Source organism: Mixia osmundae (assembly GCF_000708205.1).
Source record: "Mixia osmundae IAM 14324 unplaced genomic scaffold scaffold_1, whole genome shotgun sequence".
Taxonomy (NCBI): Eukaryota; Fungi; Basidiomycota; class Mixiomycetes; order Mixiales; family Mixiaceae; genus Mixia; species Mixia osmundae.
Genome location: NW_014575563.1, coordinates 1287807 through 1302931, shown reverse-complemented (window position 1 = coordinate 1302931; position 15125 = coordinate 1287807). Strand labels below are relative to the sequence as shown.

General features: G+C 55.8%; 9 protein-coding genes across 9 annotated transcripts; 4 read left to right on the top strand and 5 right to left on the bottom strand.

Moving 5' to 3' along the window:
• Nucleotides 1–310: 310 nt before the first annotated feature.
• Nucleotides 311–2663, top strand: L969DRAFT_606746 (uncharacterized protein; the record flags this gene model as incomplete). Its single annotated transcript, XM_014715568.1, has 3 exons — nucleotides 311–1305; nucleotides 1362–1804; nucleotides 1849–2663. 3 exons carry the CDS (start codon nucleotides 311–313, stop codon nucleotides 2382–2384), a joined length of 1974 nt encoding a protein of 657 aa, XP_014571054.1. The 3' UTR covers nucleotides 2385–2663.
• L969DRAFT_14642 (uncharacterized protein) lies at nucleotides 2505–6001 on the bottom strand (the record flags this gene model as incomplete). Its single annotated transcript, XM_014714912.1, has 4 exons — nucleotides 2505–2719; nucleotides 2773–4657; nucleotides 4705–5878; nucleotides 5931–6001. The coding sequence occupies 4 exons, from the start codon at nucleotides 5999–6001 to the stop codon at nucleotides 2505–2507; spliced, it is 3345 nt and encodes a 1114-aa protein (XP_014570398.1).
• Nucleotides 6002–6271: 270 nt separating this feature from the next.
• Nucleotides 6272–7339, bottom strand: L969DRAFT_84295 (uncharacterized protein). The gene is made up of 3 exons (XM_014715567.1): nucleotides 6963–7339; nucleotides 6568–6907; nucleotides 6272–6515 (listed from the first exon to the last, which is right to left on the bottom strand). The coding sequence occupies exons 1-3, from the start codon at nucleotides 7017–7019 to the stop codon at nucleotides 6334–6336; spliced, it is 579 nt and encodes a 192-aa protein (XP_014571053.1). The 5' UTR covers nucleotides 7020–7339; the 3' UTR covers nucleotides 6272–6333.
• Nucleotides 7340–7442: 103 nt separating this feature from the next.
• Nucleotides 7443–8954, top strand: L969DRAFT_91880 (uncharacterized protein; the record flags this gene model as incomplete). Its single annotated transcript, XM_014715566.1, has 2 exons — nucleotides 7443–8638; nucleotides 8687–8954. 2 exons carry the CDS (start codon nucleotides 7443–7445, stop codon nucleotides 8952–8954), a joined length of 1464 nt encoding a protein of 487 aa, XP_014571052.1.
• Nucleotides 8955–8970: 16 nt separating this feature from the next.
• On the bottom strand, nucleotides 8971–9915 carry L969DRAFT_42663 (uncharacterized protein; the record flags this gene model as incomplete). Its single annotated transcript, XM_014715565.1, has 1 exon — nucleotides 8971–9915. The coding sequence occupies one exon, from the start codon at nucleotides 9913–9915 to the stop codon at nucleotides 8971–8973; it is 945 nt and encodes a 314-aa protein (XP_014571051.1).
• A 265-nt stretch (nucleotides 9916–10180) lies between these two features.
• L969DRAFT_100910 (uncharacterized protein) lies at nucleotides 10181–11424 on the top strand (the record flags this gene model as incomplete). Its single annotated transcript, XM_014715564.1, has 2 exons — nucleotides 10181–10539; nucleotides 10590–11424. 2 exons carry the CDS (start codon nucleotides 10181–10183, stop codon nucleotides 11422–11424), a joined length of 1194 nt encoding a protein of 397 aa, XP_014571050.1.
• Nucleotides 11425–11453: 29 nt separating this feature from the next.
• On the bottom strand, nucleotides 11454–12002 carry L969DRAFT_91877 (uncharacterized protein; the record flags this gene model as incomplete). Its single annotated transcript, XM_014715563.1, has 3 exons — nucleotides 11454–11541; nucleotides 11588–11799; nucleotides 11850–12002. 3 exons carry the CDS (start codon nucleotides 12000–12002, stop codon nucleotides 11454–11456), a joined length of 453 nt encoding a protein of 150 aa, XP_014571049.1.
• A 161-nt stretch (nucleotides 12003–12163) lies between these two features.
• Nucleotides 12164–13280, top strand: L969DRAFT_84293 (uncharacterized protein). Its single transcript, XM_014715562.1, has 4 exons — nucleotides 12164–12257; nucleotides 12310–12743; nucleotides 12791–13045; nucleotides 13094–13280. Exons 1-4 carry the CDS (start codon nucleotides 12177–12179, stop codon nucleotides 13158–13160), a joined length of 837 nt encoding a protein of 278 aa, XP_014571048.1. The 5' UTR covers nucleotides 12164–12176; the 3' UTR covers nucleotides 13161–13280.
• Nucleotides 13223–14562, bottom strand: L969DRAFT_91875 (uncharacterized protein; the record flags this gene model as incomplete). Its single annotated transcript, XM_014715561.1, has 3 exons — nucleotides 13223–13712; nucleotides 13764–14445; nucleotides 14496–14562. 3 exons carry the CDS (start codon nucleotides 14560–14562, stop codon nucleotides 13223–13225), a joined length of 1239 nt encoding a protein of 412 aa, XP_014571047.1.
• Between the last annotated feature and the right edge of the window lie 563 nt (nucleotides 14563–15125).

Genomic DNA, 15125 nt, shown 5'->3' with positions numbered 1-15125 from the left:
GGGCGAGCTTGGCAGGCGCAGGGGAGGTGGCAGCAGTCGAGTGGCAGCAAGCAAGCAGTAGACCAAGCCCATAGGACACTTCCATCACCACCAACGTACCCATCCTGTCGAGTTGAAGATTCTCACACGCACGAGTGACTGAGGCTGCTTTTCACCGAACTTGACTCGCGAAAACTATGGAACGACGCGCGCGCGAGTTTGGCCAGGCACAAAATGCTCGCACCATGGCTCGGACCATTCCCTCCCCTCCCTTTCCCTGCGCTCATCATTTGAGATATCTGATTGAAGAAGAAGGAGACGTCGGGAGGAGATGTCCGGTCTGGGCGCGGATGGACTGCCCATCGGCTACAAGAACGAGATCTACGACTCATACGTGACTGATCCCTACTTTGCCCGCATCCTCACTTGGACATGGCTCTCGCTCTTCCTCGGAGCAAGCGCATTGACGCTGGCTCGTCATCTTCCACGCTATTCGTTTGCCATGGGCAAACGTTGGCAGCCGCCGTGGCTCTGGTCAGACTTGGCAATACCAGCGCATTCGTCTAGCTATGAGCCCATCAGATGCGATGTCAGTGAAGCAGCACAGCCTCAGCCACCTGCACGGCTGCGACTGCTCTGTGCGCTGTACGGCAAGACGGTACATCGACCCGCCAAGCCTTACTTTGCGCGTCTGACTGCAGGTCAGATCTGCGTACTCGCTCTCATTCCCGCACTCGTCCTCGCCACACTGCTACCCCAACAAGAGCTGCTGCAGAATCCGAACAGGCTCGGCTTCATCGCACTTGCACTATTGCCGCCTCTATTCCTCTTTGCGAGCAAGAACTCGTTTTGCGCGTTGCTGCTAGGCCAGAGCTACGAAACAGTCAACTACATACATCGATGGCTCGGTAGAACTGTCACCGTTCTCATCTTGACGCATGGAGGCATCTGGCTGAATCAGTACCGTCAAGCTGGCAATCTGTCGCAGATGATGACGGCGACGCCCAAGATACCTTATGGCCTGGCCGCGCTCGCTTTCTTGCTCCTGCTCGTCTTGTCATCGCTGCCAGTCATAAGGCAGAAAGCCCACCAGATCTTCTTTGCGCTTCACATTGTCGGCATCGTCGGCTTTGTGACTATGGTTAGCTATCATACGTCTTATAGCCGACCCTGGATAGCCTGGGGCGTCGTCTTCCTCTACGGACTCGATCTAGCTCTGCGCGCCTTTCGTGCAAGGCTTTCTCGCGTCAGCGTGCAAGCATTGGGGCGCTCGCCACAGCACGCGATGACGAGGCTGGTCGTAAAGGACCTTCAGGGCGGTTGGAGGTATGCTCACTCTTTTGCAAAGTACACCGACTTCTCTGATGCGTTGTTTTCTGCAGAGCTGGGCAGCACGTCAACATCACCCTGTTACATTCGCTGCCAACTGAGCTCACAACGTTCTTCCGGAGTGCAACGCGCTCACTGGAATCTCATCCCTTTACCATCGCGTGTGCCCCGCCGGAGATCTCTGTTCTCTCAGCACCAGCAAGCGGGGGCTTTCCGTTGTACGTTCGCTCCAACGGTAGCAAGAGCTGGACAGGTGAACTGCACACTTTCGCATCCCTTCGCAAGCCTGCGGTCATCAAGGCACTCATAGACGGTCCCTATGGTGGCCTGGGCTTTGCACAGCCTAGCTCGAAGGAGCATGTCGTCCTCATCGCTGGCGGCAGCGGTATGTCTTTCGTTCTGGCGTGCCTCGACGAGATCGTTGGTCAGCGTGTGCGCAGTCTCAACGATGCGCGCACGCGACGGATCGATCTCTTCTGGATCATTAAGCATCAAGGTACGAGCCCTTTTGGCTGATCTGGGTTATTCTCACAAGCCAAGCAGAGCATCTTGCTTGGTTCTCGAAGAGCATTGAAGAGATTGCCGCTGCAGCACAAGCTTCAGGATCGGTCGATTTCGTGCCTCACTTCTACGTCACTGCTGGCACGACAGCGGACGCGTCAGAGAGCTCAGTGATGAGCGGACGGCCGGATGTGGCAGCCTTGATCGAGAACAGCATTGAGAGAGCTATCAATCCATGCTCAATATGCACCGTCTGCAAATGCGATTGCTTGCCGCTCAATAGAGGGTGCTGTCCAGCTGACGAAGAGGCGTGCACCTCACCTGCGAGGCCGAAAGTACCTGCAGAAAAGTCTTGCTGCAACGATGACCCCCCTAAGCGAAAGTGCTCGCCACGATCTGACGGCGTCAAGCCAGTCGCCGCGCCACGACCTCTAATCCGAGGAGGCGCCGCCATCATCGTCTGTGGGCCCGCCAGCTTGCAACGATCTGTCCACCAATCCGTGGCCAGCCTATCGCTCAGCACGTATAGACGAATCGGCGGCATTTCACTGCATACTGAATCATTCCATTCATGACCTCACGCGCTGTTCTCAATGTTGTTGTGGGATAATGCATGGCATAAAGACAGAAAGAGGGGGAACATACAGCGCAAATGTTTGCTTTGACGTGTGTGTGAGGAATGTGTAGAACGCTGATCAAGCTTCAGACTTGACGATTTGTTGGCGCTCCTGATGACCAGTGATCTTGTTCTTGAAGTTCTTCGTGCGCTTCTTGATGCCGTCCTTCGCCCAAAGACCTGTTCGGACAGCTTGGAACTGATGGCTGCCGCGCTGGCGACTGTGAAGCTGATCGGCCTTGGCCTTCTTGATCGCTTTCGCTTCGTCTTTGTCGATCACGCCATCGTCCATTGCTGGGCATTGTAGTCAGTACGTAACACGCAAGAGACGAGGCAAGATAGCTGACCATGAGAATTCTGTTCGGCGACCTGAGCATGTCCTTCGATGTGCATGTAGGTTTCGAGCTCGTGACGAGCAACTGGATTCGTGGCATACTTCTCGTGATCTTCATCCAAGCCAGAGTCAAATTTGACTCGGAACTTAGCGTATCCGATGATTTCGTATTCATGGGTCTTCTTGAGCTGATTGTTCATGTAATGCTGTCGCAGCTTCTTGAGATTGTTGCCCATTACCACAGGTATTCTGACGTCCTTTTCATCATCATCGACTAGATCCTGAAGCCAAAGAGCGGCAAGGGCGGCAGCGCCACCTGGAAGAATTCCACCACCGCCCACTTCGAGCGAGACTGCGGACGAATACCTGTTGTAAACGGGGAGACGAGCCTTCTCGAGTTCCCACACAACAGCTCGGCCATTGGCATGTGCGTGGCGCGAAGAGACCTTGAAGGAACTTTCGGAGGTAGTGAGGCTGAGTGACTTGCCAGCGAAATCGGATGCAAACTCGTCATTGACCTCGAAAGTGACATCGGACAGAATCTCGACAGTACCAGTGTCCCAACCGATAAGCTCGGTCGGAAGCCTAGCTTCGATCGAACGGAAGAGAGCACTACAGTTGAGCTTGCCAAATCCAACGCCTTCTTGAAGCGAAAAGAGACCATTGACTGTAGATTTGCCTTGGAAGACTTCGCGCAAGTCAAGCGTGACGATACCCAGAATTGGATCATGCTCGCGTAGACGGCTGTCGCGCGTGACGAGGCGCACGATCGTGTTCTGCCAATCCTTGATGAAGATTTCGGTGCCGGCTTCGAAGAATGGGAAAGTCGTGTAAGGCTTGACGCGAGTCTTGTAGACAATCGTGTCATTGACCACAAACTCGACATAGGGCGACGGAATGTTGCCTTCGAGCTGGGAAGCATCTGCAGTATCTTGACCAGATTTGCCTTCGCGATCTGATCCACTGGCTCCTTTGAGGTTCTGCCTCTCGAGGTTGTTGATCTGATGAACAGTGAGCGAGAGGATACCAGAGGGTCGGTCAGGGTCAGGACCACAGTTGAAGATATCAGGCTGGATCTCGGGCTCCTTCTTACCGCTCTTCTCTTCCGCCGCCTTGATCTCCTTCTGCTTCTTCTCATCGATGACCATAAAGCGCTTGTCGTAGGGCGTCTTAGTGAAGTAGCCGATGGAGAACGTAAGCGTGCCGGGCATGTCATCTGCATCTTCGAAACCTCTAAGCTTCTCCGTCTTCATCTCAAATTTGTTCTCGTTCTTGATGAGTTCTTCGACAGGCATCTGAATGCGACCGATGAGGTCGTCCGCAGATCGCGCATCAGAGTCCCACAGCATGAGCGAAAAGTCTTCCTTGGCTTGAAGCTCGTCCTTCGATAGGAGGATAGCGAAGGTCTCTTCGAAAACGGGATTAAGGTCTTCCATAATGATGCGCGTCGAGTAAAGTGGTTTGCCGAATTTGGCATAAGCAGCGACAATGTAAGGGTCACTCTTGCCATTCGAGTCTTGCGCGGATAGATTCTCAGCGTGATGTATGGTCAACAGGAAGACGCCAATAGCGTGCGTGTCCGTCGGTACGCCAGCACCTGTCAGCATTTCCTGCATATTCATGGTCATTGACTGAGGAGCGACATAAGCAGATGTTGCAGCGGCGATTGCGCTCTTGACGAAACCTGTGACCAGGGGCAGATCGAGGATGTTCGGCAAAGCGCGAGTCATTGGGATAGCAGAGACATCGACGCCTGGTGTGCCCATGAGCGTGAACGTGAGATTGCGGATATATGGTGCTTCGGGAATGAATTGCAAACGCAAGCGAGCTGTTCCAACCAGGCCTTCAACCTGGATCCAAATTGGGATTGGGATATGGAACCAATCATAGACACCGATCTGCGTCATAGCCTCAGCTCTGCCTACATTGCCAAGCTAGAGCTTACGTAAAATTCAATCTGAAGGTGGATATTCTTGGTACGAAGCTCGGACCCTTGACCAGGCATAGCTTGATAAGACCAGGAGACCTCGTAATTGACATAATCGCCAGTCTGATCAGCGTCGATTTTGCCCTCTTTGGCATCCTTTGCGAGTTGATCTCTGACCTTTTCATCGCCTTGATCGATCCATTCTTCCTTAGGGTAGTCTTTGTCGCCAGGCTGATCCGGCAAGGCGCGCATGGAGATGATCCTGAATGGGTTCGAGCCTTGGCCATAATCTGAGATCTTGACAGACGAGATGAAGCCAGGCAGCGATTGCATCATAATGTCTTCAACCATGTCGACTTGACCAGCAAACATTGACGGATTGATCATGCCCCAGAAGACCTTGATGAAGCCGTTAAGCCATTCCACGCTCTCTGGCGTGGGAGGGGAGAAGTTCTCGCCTCGTTGGCGATGAAGATCCATCCTGACTCGCTCGAGCTCTTTCTCGATTTTTCGAGAAGCGACCCCAAGAGCAGAAACGCCGGCGAGGGCGACACCAACGATGAGAGAGGTTCTGAACATGAAGCGAGTATAGCCGTGACCAAAGGCAGTGAAGAACCAGATGACAGCCATAGCGCCCGCCAAGCCCATTGAGAGCTGGTTCAGCGAGGCGACGATGGGCGCGGTCGTCTTTGCCTCGATAGGCGGCGGGAACTCGTGCAGCAGAATGTTTCCAGGTGAAGCGGGAGCAGGATTGACGTGACGAGGGTGCGAGGTGCCGCCCGCCGTCTTTGTCTTTGCTTGGCCCTCTTGCTCCTCCTTCGTAGGCGGCTTGAGTGTGGATATGCCAGCGACTTGGGTCTTCTTGGGGTCCAAAGCGTCCGCGTCCATCGCCTTGCCTCCTGCTGCCTTTTTGTAGTCCTCAAACTCTGCATCTTTGACGATGACATCGACGCCTGTGACGGGATCATGGACAGTTCGTTCGCCTTGCTTCGAGACTCTGTCGGTGGGTTTATCGTGTTTGGGCTGCATCTGCTCCATCATTTTCTTCTTCTCCTCTGCACCACCGCCCGACTTCTTGATCTCGTCAGCTCGCTCGGGTGCTCGCTCTTGTGCCTCTTGCGCCCGGTCAGCATCAGCCTGAGCTAATTCCTGGCGGGACTGCTCCTCATCTCGCGCCTTCTTCTCCTTCCATCTATTTGCGCATGATCAGTCTCGGCTGCATCGCGCGAGCGAACCGGGCTTACTGTGCGATAGAAGGGATCTTATGCTTGTCGGAGTAGTGCTGGCTTGGCACTGCCTCGTGCTCGTCGGCCATCTCCGCTTCTTCAGGTCCGTGTCAGCAATCTATTGCACTGTGCCGCTGTCCTGCTTGGTGGCGTGTCCGGTGGTGTCGCACGAGCGAAGCCGAAGATCCGCAGGTCGACGGGTGGGTGTAGCGAGGCTGGTGACGTAAATGACACGTATCTGATGACGTGGCTAGTCGACGTGGACATCATGCAAGACACCGTTGCCAAGCTCTCCAAGACCTTTTACTCACTCTCTGCTCTACTATTCTATGACGATCATATCAATATTATCACCTAGACGTGCAATATTACATGGCGTGTCTCTGAAGCCCATTTTAGACGATGTACAAGTCCGGTTCCGTTACTCGAAGTTGAAGAATGTCGTGACGTTCTTCTGGTTGTATGGCAGAGTGACGGTAATAGGTGCCTGGATGATACCGAACAGCAGTGAAGACTTGACAGTCAGGCTGGCCGTTGTAGCAAGATCGAGGTAGCCCTGGGGACCGCCGAATGCGTCTAGCAGCGCAAGGGAGTTATCGAAGCCTGATCAGATTAACAGTCAGCTGCGTTGCTCGAGGGAGATAATGGGACTGACCCTGGGTCAAAAGCACGTTGGGGATGGTAGGGGAGCTGACTGTCTTGCCGCCTGGGACTTGGAGGGGCGGCTTGAAAGTGTAGGAGAAGCTAGCATAGACGGTCTTGTTTACAGACGCTGAAACTCGCAGGGAGTTGAATTGGATCGTCTCTGCGTACAGTCCAAGGTTGGGGAGGCCGTTCGTGACGAAGAAGGAAGCTTCGACGAGGTTGTCTGTTGGTGCAGTGTCGACCGGGATGGTGACAGTGATGTTGTCGATGAGTTTCAATTGGCCGATGAGGGCCGCGACACCGCTCTTTGAGTTGGGCGCAGCAAGTGACTTGGATGCTGCAGGTGCTGGCTGTACGCAGCAGGCAACATCAGCGCAGTCATGTGTGAGAGTGCTTCCGACTTGCAGCAGCAGACGCGAGGCCGGCAAGAGCAGCAAAGGCGAGAACTGCAGTCTTCATCATGTCTTCACTGGCTGGTCGAGAGGCAAAAGGTGCTCGAGGAGAAGGAAGGCCGGCTTCTTATGCATCTCGGCAGACAAAGCAGATGAGGCTACGACTTCTGACACCATCTTAAGGTTGCCGCGCTTTGCTGTTGGTGCAGATCGGCACGAGCAAAGCTGAGACCGGACATTGTTTGCCCGAGAATATGGACATGAGGCCTGAGCTGACAGGCTAGGCAAATAGCTCGAGCATGTACCCCGCATTGACCTCGCTTTGAGGAAGGTCAATGTCTTCAAAAGGCAATTTGATGCGCCCTCGGTACGCGCAACGTTGCGTTTCATCTTTTTTTGGGGGCTGCATGTCGCGGCAGCCAGGGCTCAGACGATGATCAAGCACGCGCCACCATGACCTTCCAAGACATCATCAGCTGACCCAAAACACCGTATGCAAGCAGTTCTAGACAGTCTAGCAAGTCGTGGAAAGCTGCTTAGACCGGTCTACGTGTTTGGAGTTCCAGTCTGTCTCGTTGCTTTGCCCATCTGCTTCTGCATCGTCGTCGGCGCCGCTCTCAACGTCACATGGCTTGCACTACATTTCCTCAACAGCGTGTCAGAGCCCTCCGCGCCATCGCGCCTCGGCAAGCGAGATAGCATTCCTCGCGCACCGGCGACGAGCAGTGCGCCTTTGCTTGAGCCCATCTTGCCAGGAGTCAATGCATCCATATGGAGTCTACCGGTCTTGCTGATCTGCTTGGCGATCAGCGGTGTCGTGCATGAGCTTGGACACGCCACTGCGGCTCGCCTGGAGCGTATCACCCCAGAGAAAGCCGGCGTACGCTTCTACGGCTTGCTGCCGGCATTCTACGTCGCTTTACCCTCACAGCAGCTCTCGCTCGCGCCGCCAATCTCGAAGCTCAGAATACTGTGCGCTGGCATCGTACACAATCTGTTGCTGTGCCTCCTACTTGCATTGCTCAGTGCCCGACACGGTCTCGACGCGTTGGGCTGGCTGGAAGAGCATACTTTTTGGCAAGATGCGGGCAGTACTGGCATCGTCTTGCAGTCCATCTCTACGAGCACGCCGCTTGCTTCCATCATCACGGTAGACTCGGTTCTGACCCATCTCGATGATCTCGAGCTTCATGGATCGCATCTCTCTGGCCGAAATCACTGGCGCAGGTTCTTGCTCGATGGCCCGACAGTGTACGAGAGCATGGGAAGGTGCTTCCCAGCACGTGAATGGGATCTTGCAGACTCTACTTGCTGTCAAGTCGCTCAGCCGGGCGGAGAGGTCTGCCTTGACTCACTCGACGATCAGAGGCAAGCCTGCATGCTGCCTCAGTACTGGCTTGACTTGCACGTCGCTACGCTCGATCGCACTACGCCCGGTCGATGTCTCGAGCAGTCTGACTGCGTTTCCGTCAACGATGAGGCCTTGCTTTGCATTGCTGCAGCACCATCGTCCAATCTTACGCGTGTCACGTATCTCAGCTCGGTCGATGGCGAACGTCAGACAACGCTGTATCAGGGCGATCGCGCGCGCTTGTACGATACTGTGCGCGTCGGACGACTGCAGCGACGCACGTGGGCGCGATGGCTTGTTCCGTCTGCTTTGCCTGGCGCTCTCGAGGACTTCATCGGGTCAGTTCAACATGCCTTGCGATATTGAATGCTGAATCCTGTGAACAGCCAGCTGAACAGTGTCTCGCTATCTATGGCATTTCTCAACTTGCTGACTATCAATCGTCTGGACGGCGCAGAGATACTCAAGACCAGCTGGCTCTGGCTCGAGGAATCGCATCAATTCTTACCAGGGGGCATCATCTCCCGCTGCTCGACTATTCTCTGGCGAGCTCGACGACAAATCGATCGCATCCTCCTGCGCGCAACCTTGCCGATGCTGACGTATGCACTCGCTGGCAGTCTGGCACTCTCGCTACGCACTCGAGTATCGTGAATGGGTTCATAACTTACTACAGTTTCTGGCCTGCGCCTGAGAATAGAGCGACACCGCCTCCCAATGACAGCTTGCCATTCTCTTTGATGCGTTGCACGAAGCCGACAGAGATATCGCCACTGCCGTCTTGCGCTTTCTCGGTCCAGATGAGCGTCTCGAGGGTATCCCCAGGCTTGACGGGCGACGTAAACCGAGCAGCCATCTTCTTGAAGCGAGTGCTGTCGCCCTTTGCAACTCGGTTGACCAGCGCGCGAGCCGCAAAGCCATACGAGCACAGGCCGTGCAGGATCACGCCGCCGAAGCCGAGCCGCTGTCCGATCTGTGGATCAATATGGAGTGGATTGTAGTCGCCGCTCAAACGGTACAGGATCGCCTGCTCTGCTGATGTCGGATCTGATTGCACAAAGTCGGGATCGCGCGTTGGCGGTTTGCCGGCGGGTTTGAGCGTACCTTCGGGCACGATGGACTTGCTATATCCCTTCAATGCATCGAACTTGCCAAAATGGTAGCTTGTCGAGATCATCCGAGTGTACACTTGGCCCGACTCATCCACGAGCGTCGCCTCGTTCTGAAGCAGGAGCCCCTTTCCGCCTTTCTCGTGCAAGCCTACTGTCCGCCTGTTGAGCTTCCAGCCTGTCGCCTCGAGAGGGATGGCCTTGAGGACTTCAATCGTTTGCTCGGCGTGAACGACCTTGTTTGGGTCCAGCGCGGGCAGACCGTCGACGGGCTTGCCGAAGTCTTTGATCTTTGCGAAATTGCTGATGCTCGAAGTCGCTCCCTTGAGGGACAGAACGAGCGGATACGTCGGAAAGGGTTGCCAACCTTTCGCCAACTCGTAAACCTTGTCAAGCTCGTCCGCTTTGTGGCCTATGCTCGCGGCATAGAGTACCAGGTCCCTCTGATGCCATGAGACGGGTAGCGGCAAGTTCTCGAAGCCGACAGCCTTGTCACCATCAGACATTTCGCTCAAGAGTTTGGACGTGCCGGTCAGAAGCCGAAGAGTGCGGAGGTGGCGGCGAATCAGCGGAGCGCTGAGCTTGCTGATCTTGATTAGCGTGATATCAAAGTTGACGCGAAATTGAGAACGTGCAGCAAATGAGATGGCCCTTGTGACGCCGCTGCACTGAGTTCAGCAGCTCGCCACCGTTCATAGAGGTGACTGAGAAGCAGGAGCGGTCAACGGACACGCGACAAAGAGCTCCGAAGACCTCGAGAGCTACACAGGAATGGTGAGCCCAGCGCTATCGCCACTTCTCGCCGTGTTGCCCTCGCAGTCAACACTGGCGACCTACTCGGCGTCGTGTGCATTCTTCACATCGTCGTACTTCATCTGCACTCGTCTGGCCGGCTGGAACGTCTATGAGATCGAGCACTCCTTCGCACCTGCTGCAGCGAGACAGGAGCGCAAGATGAAGATGCGCAAGCGTTCCTGGATCATCACTACCCTCGCCGCGGCGATAACGACGGCGGTCAGTCTCGTGTACGTAAGGGACTGGCTAGCGAGTGGTTTCGATGTTGCTAGAGTCCATCGACGCGCTGCGCTCAGTGACACACTGACCACGTTTTTCTCGGCTTATCTGACCACGTAGGCACTGTACTCGTCTCGTTGGGCTCAGGCTGACTGCTGCGTCGCAGTGATTGCGTACTCGGCATGATCTTCTATCGGCCCTGTTTCTCGCTCGTGACGGGGTGGATCCATCACGGTGCCTACATGGCGCTCATCGCCTATATCTCCCCGCTCGGCTGGTCACACATCTTCGCCCTGGGCAGCTTCATGGAGCTGCCCACTTGCATCCTCGGTGCATCGACCATCTGGCCAGCTGTGCGAAACGACATCGCTTTCGCTGCCGTCTTCTTCGCTACTCGGCTGCTCTTCCACGGCGTTTTGATCGCTTCCTATGCGACACAATATGGTCAGACGCACGGAACACATACCGGTATCAAGACCCTCGTACCTGCATTGTGTCTCTCGGGCGCAGTACCGCTGCACATCTGGTGGTTCACTGCTTCTGTCAGAGGGATCAGGCGACGCGCTCGCCAGACAGCATCGACATCTGTCTCCGCAGCGACGACGCCCAGTGCAGAGAAGGACGAAGCAAAGGCACTCGAAGTTCCGACGCCTGTCTCTGTACACATGAGTGATACCAAGCCGTTACGTATTGCCCAGGCCGTCAAGCTGCTCAGGCGCAAATCGGGTCCCATCCTAGTCGATATCACCAACTCGCTTGGTCCTAGAACGACCCAGGCGGCAGATTCGATCAAGCAGATCAGACGTAGCTTCGCGGCGGCAGCGGCTGCCAATACGAGCGCGTTCAGCATACGAGCCGATCGACCGACCATGCAGCCCAGGTCGGCTTCGCAAGACCAGCGACGCTTCATCCTACCGCCCGGTCGAATGCGCACGGGCGTCGCCAATTTACAGCGGGCGAGCTCAGGCTTTGGTCGCTCGATCAGCACAGCAGTCTTTTAGATGTTGTCGATTCATATGTACAACGTGTCTCACTGTTGGAGCTTGCGACCGCTCTGGTAGATGATGCTGAGGCAGAGGATGTTGGAAGTCCACCAGAGAACGGAACGGCCGTAAGAACTGCTATGACGTCAGCGCGATCCGGAACAGGCGGCGAGAGACTCACGCCAGACCGCGTTCAATGTATCTGTAGGCAAACATGTAGGCCAATCGCACGGCGAAGTAACCGAACCCGAGCGTGTTGAGACGCTGCGCAGGCAGGTGAGCCATATTGCCGAGTATGGTGGCAGCGACAACGAGCGGAAAGTGGCCGATGAGGTTCTCATGTGCTGCACTGGCTCTCTCGAGGAACGCGATCTGCTGCGGGGTGATCTTGGACTGCATTCTTGCATTAGCCGACAAGCACACATACACAACCAGAGGTGTACCTTGCCGGCTGCCTTCTGGGCTGCGATCATGGGACGAGGATTGCAGTTGTTGTCGAGGCCCATGAGAGCTGCAGACCATCGCGGGGTGCTGAAGAAGTGTGCCAGCAAGTAGGTGGGAATGAGCATGTGGATGCTGTAGTTGTTTGTCGTCATCTTGCCTGATCTCGAGAGCGTAGCCTGAGCAGAGACTGAGCAAGCTGACTGTGAGTGTCTTGGTGGGTGGCGTGACGCGAGCGCCGGCTACCGGTTGACTGACTGACTGCATTTCGAGAGACGACGCGATAAAAAGTGACGACCTCGTGGAGCGTGGCAAGCGTGGCTGCTGGCATGGGCGAGGGGCCTACTGAAGACGCTGACGAGTCCGGATCATTCCTCAAGATCCACTCAGAGCCAGCCACGAGCGAGACAGTGCGCTCAGGGGATTGCAACATGCTAGGGAGCTCATGCGCTCTCGCGACAGCCTCGAAAGCGTACTGCCAGTTCTGCCCACCTCGATGGAGCCCGCAAGAGGCTTTCGCAAGTCAGCAGCAGCTCGCCAGCTGCAAGAGCGGGCTTCCAGTCGCCGCTCAAGACTCGAACGACTCCAACGGGTGTCGCAACGCCCGTGAAGCGCTCCTCGGCTCAGAGCGGGTCTACGAGCAAGCCCTTTCGCTCTCCGCTTGCACGCAAGAGCCCGTCGGGCTCAGCCGCAGGCACGATGAGTGGCAAAACAACCGCCGGGTTGTCCATTCAGATTGCTCAACTACAGACGCGCGCTCTGAAGATGCGACAAGCACTCCAGATCGTCCGTGCAGACGAGGCCTCATATGACAAGCAAGGCACAGCATCACTCGATATAGAGAACTCGTCAAAATCGCTGAAGAGACTGACGCGAAAGTGGCAGCGGGCCGGGCAGTAGGTCGATACGCGCTTGCGGGGGTCGCCGGCTAAGTTATACACAGACAGGCAGCAGAACTCTGCTTCGCACTGTCTGGATCCGCAGGTATGACACACGAGCAAGTTCGGGCCATGTTCAATGCTTCCCGGACGGTTTGGCAGAACGATGAAGATGACGAGCAGCAAGTCCCTAGCTCTGAGGACTTTGACACCCTCGAAGCCGACGAGCCGACGGATCATGAGAAGCGCATCAAAGCTGCTGCAGAGGAGGAGAAGCCCTCTTGGCATGTAGGCAAGATGTGCTTGCTCATGGGTATAAAGTATGTGCACCCTGTGTCCGTCACGCCCGGTGTTCATGCTCGCAGTAGTCCCGAAGCCTTGGGCTGGAATGAGGATGAGGAAGACTGGGATGGTATCAAGAGCGACGATGGATAGCAGTAGCAGACTAGATTGGCAACAACAACAGACTGCTCATCCTGTACAGCAGTGTCGTCGTACTATTCGCCTGTATGCAGTGTGGCAAAGCGGGAGCAGAGCAGCGTGGGCTCAGCCGCTTCTAGAAACCTGTGCACTGGGTCCCAGACTATCACTTGGGCGTCTAGCTTGAGCCGGTCGCGCATCTGCCGCGTTGATGTGATCAAAGTATACTGCTCGTCGCCTTGCATGATCTCAACAGCTTCTTGCTGCGATGACGCACTGGCATACGCAGACAGTGAAAAGATGACCGTCACGAAATCAGCGGCATCCGCGGGCCGGCATCGCGCAACCGAAACTCTTGCACCCAGTCCGTAGCCCTGATGAAATATGCTTGCTTGCGGCTGTGTAGGAGCAGACAGATGAGAGAGCATTGCGACGATGGTGTATCGATACTGATTCGACGTTGCCTTTGTGCTCGTCTTGCGCTGCCGCGTGAGCTCGTGCTGCCAAAGCGTCTGCTCGCTCTTCATTCGGCCGATAGCCTGTGCAGCGAAATTGCCGAGTCCACCACTGCATACAGGCCAGTCAGTCAGTGCCTACGTTGGGCTGTTGTGGACTGACGAAAGTTGCGTGCGTTTGCGCTTCTTTCGCGGGCTCCAGATTTCGAGCGCAATCTCGAGCGGCGTTGCATCTGATCTGGTGAGATCATCAACACTGCTCGGCGTGAGACTTGCTGCCATATCGACGATGGGTCTCGCAACTTTGAAGGTCGACGGCGTGAGAGGCGCTTGCGCAGGTGCGGGCGCGGCAATGTTCGACGAATCGAATGGATCCGTGGCGAGCAATGATCTCATGCGCTTCGATGGCTTGTCTTCCTCCTTGACATCCTTGCCAACACTGACTAGTGCTGCAGTAGCACTGATAGACCTCTTGAGCCCCGAGTTGCTGCTTGTATCTGCTGCTTGGGCTCTTGGCGAGACATTGTACTCTGTCAGAGAAGTGAGGGGTCGCTGCTGTTTGCGCGGCTCACTCGCAAGCGTCGGTTCTAGTGCGGACGTCGAAGGCACAGGTCTGAAGGGCGAGACACTGGTCGGTGTAGCAGCTCGAAGGCGCCTGACTTGAGCTGTGCGCTGCCGGGTCGGCGAGCTTCGTTTGGGCGTAGCAAAGTCGGACGGATCTGGCGCATCACGTCGTCGTGCGGACGTCTTGATGGGCGTGATAGCATGCTTGGACACTCGCTTGGGTGCGGACACTTTCCTGGGGAAGGCGATGAAGGGCTCTTGAGGCTGATAGGCCGAGATAGCTGCGCGCCGAGGTCAGCGCACTGACAGCATCTGCGCTGTCCCCGCTCACGCTTCAATGCCGCCTTGCCCTTCCTTGCGGGCAGGCCTTCTTCTTCTCGTTCGGTCGCATCTGACATGACTGTCTCATCATCCTAAGTGGCCATCATCGCTGCAGGACAACGTCATTCTCTCGGGAAAAGCGCGGCGACCACTGCAACGGCAGAGCCCTCGTCTTATCCACAAATGTTCTCGCATGACGCTCGGGACTTCTTTCTTCGATCGGACTCAAGATTGATCTGCGCGCTTGACGGATCCAGTCGATCGAGGGAGACGAGGGCGTCTGCTTTTGATCCAAGGCGTCTCTTTCGTCCGCCACGAGTGGGCGACAATCCGAAACTCTCAGCAGCTCGCTGTGGCTTTCATGGTCTGGTGGTCAAAGCGACTCGACGAGGATGCTCGCACGAGCCAAAGTGAAGGATCTCGGTCCGGTTCTACATTGTCGAGTCAGAGACCGAGCGAATACATCCGATCAGCCTCACGGCTCCGGTCGGCAAGTCGACAGACCTACTTGCTTTTACCCGAACCACATGCTCGATCATCCTCGAGACCAACAACGCCCGCACGGCCGAGCAGGATGAGACTCGCGAGCAAGGCAACGGCTTGCATTGATCAGACCGTCTTTCGAGAGGAATTTGACAGT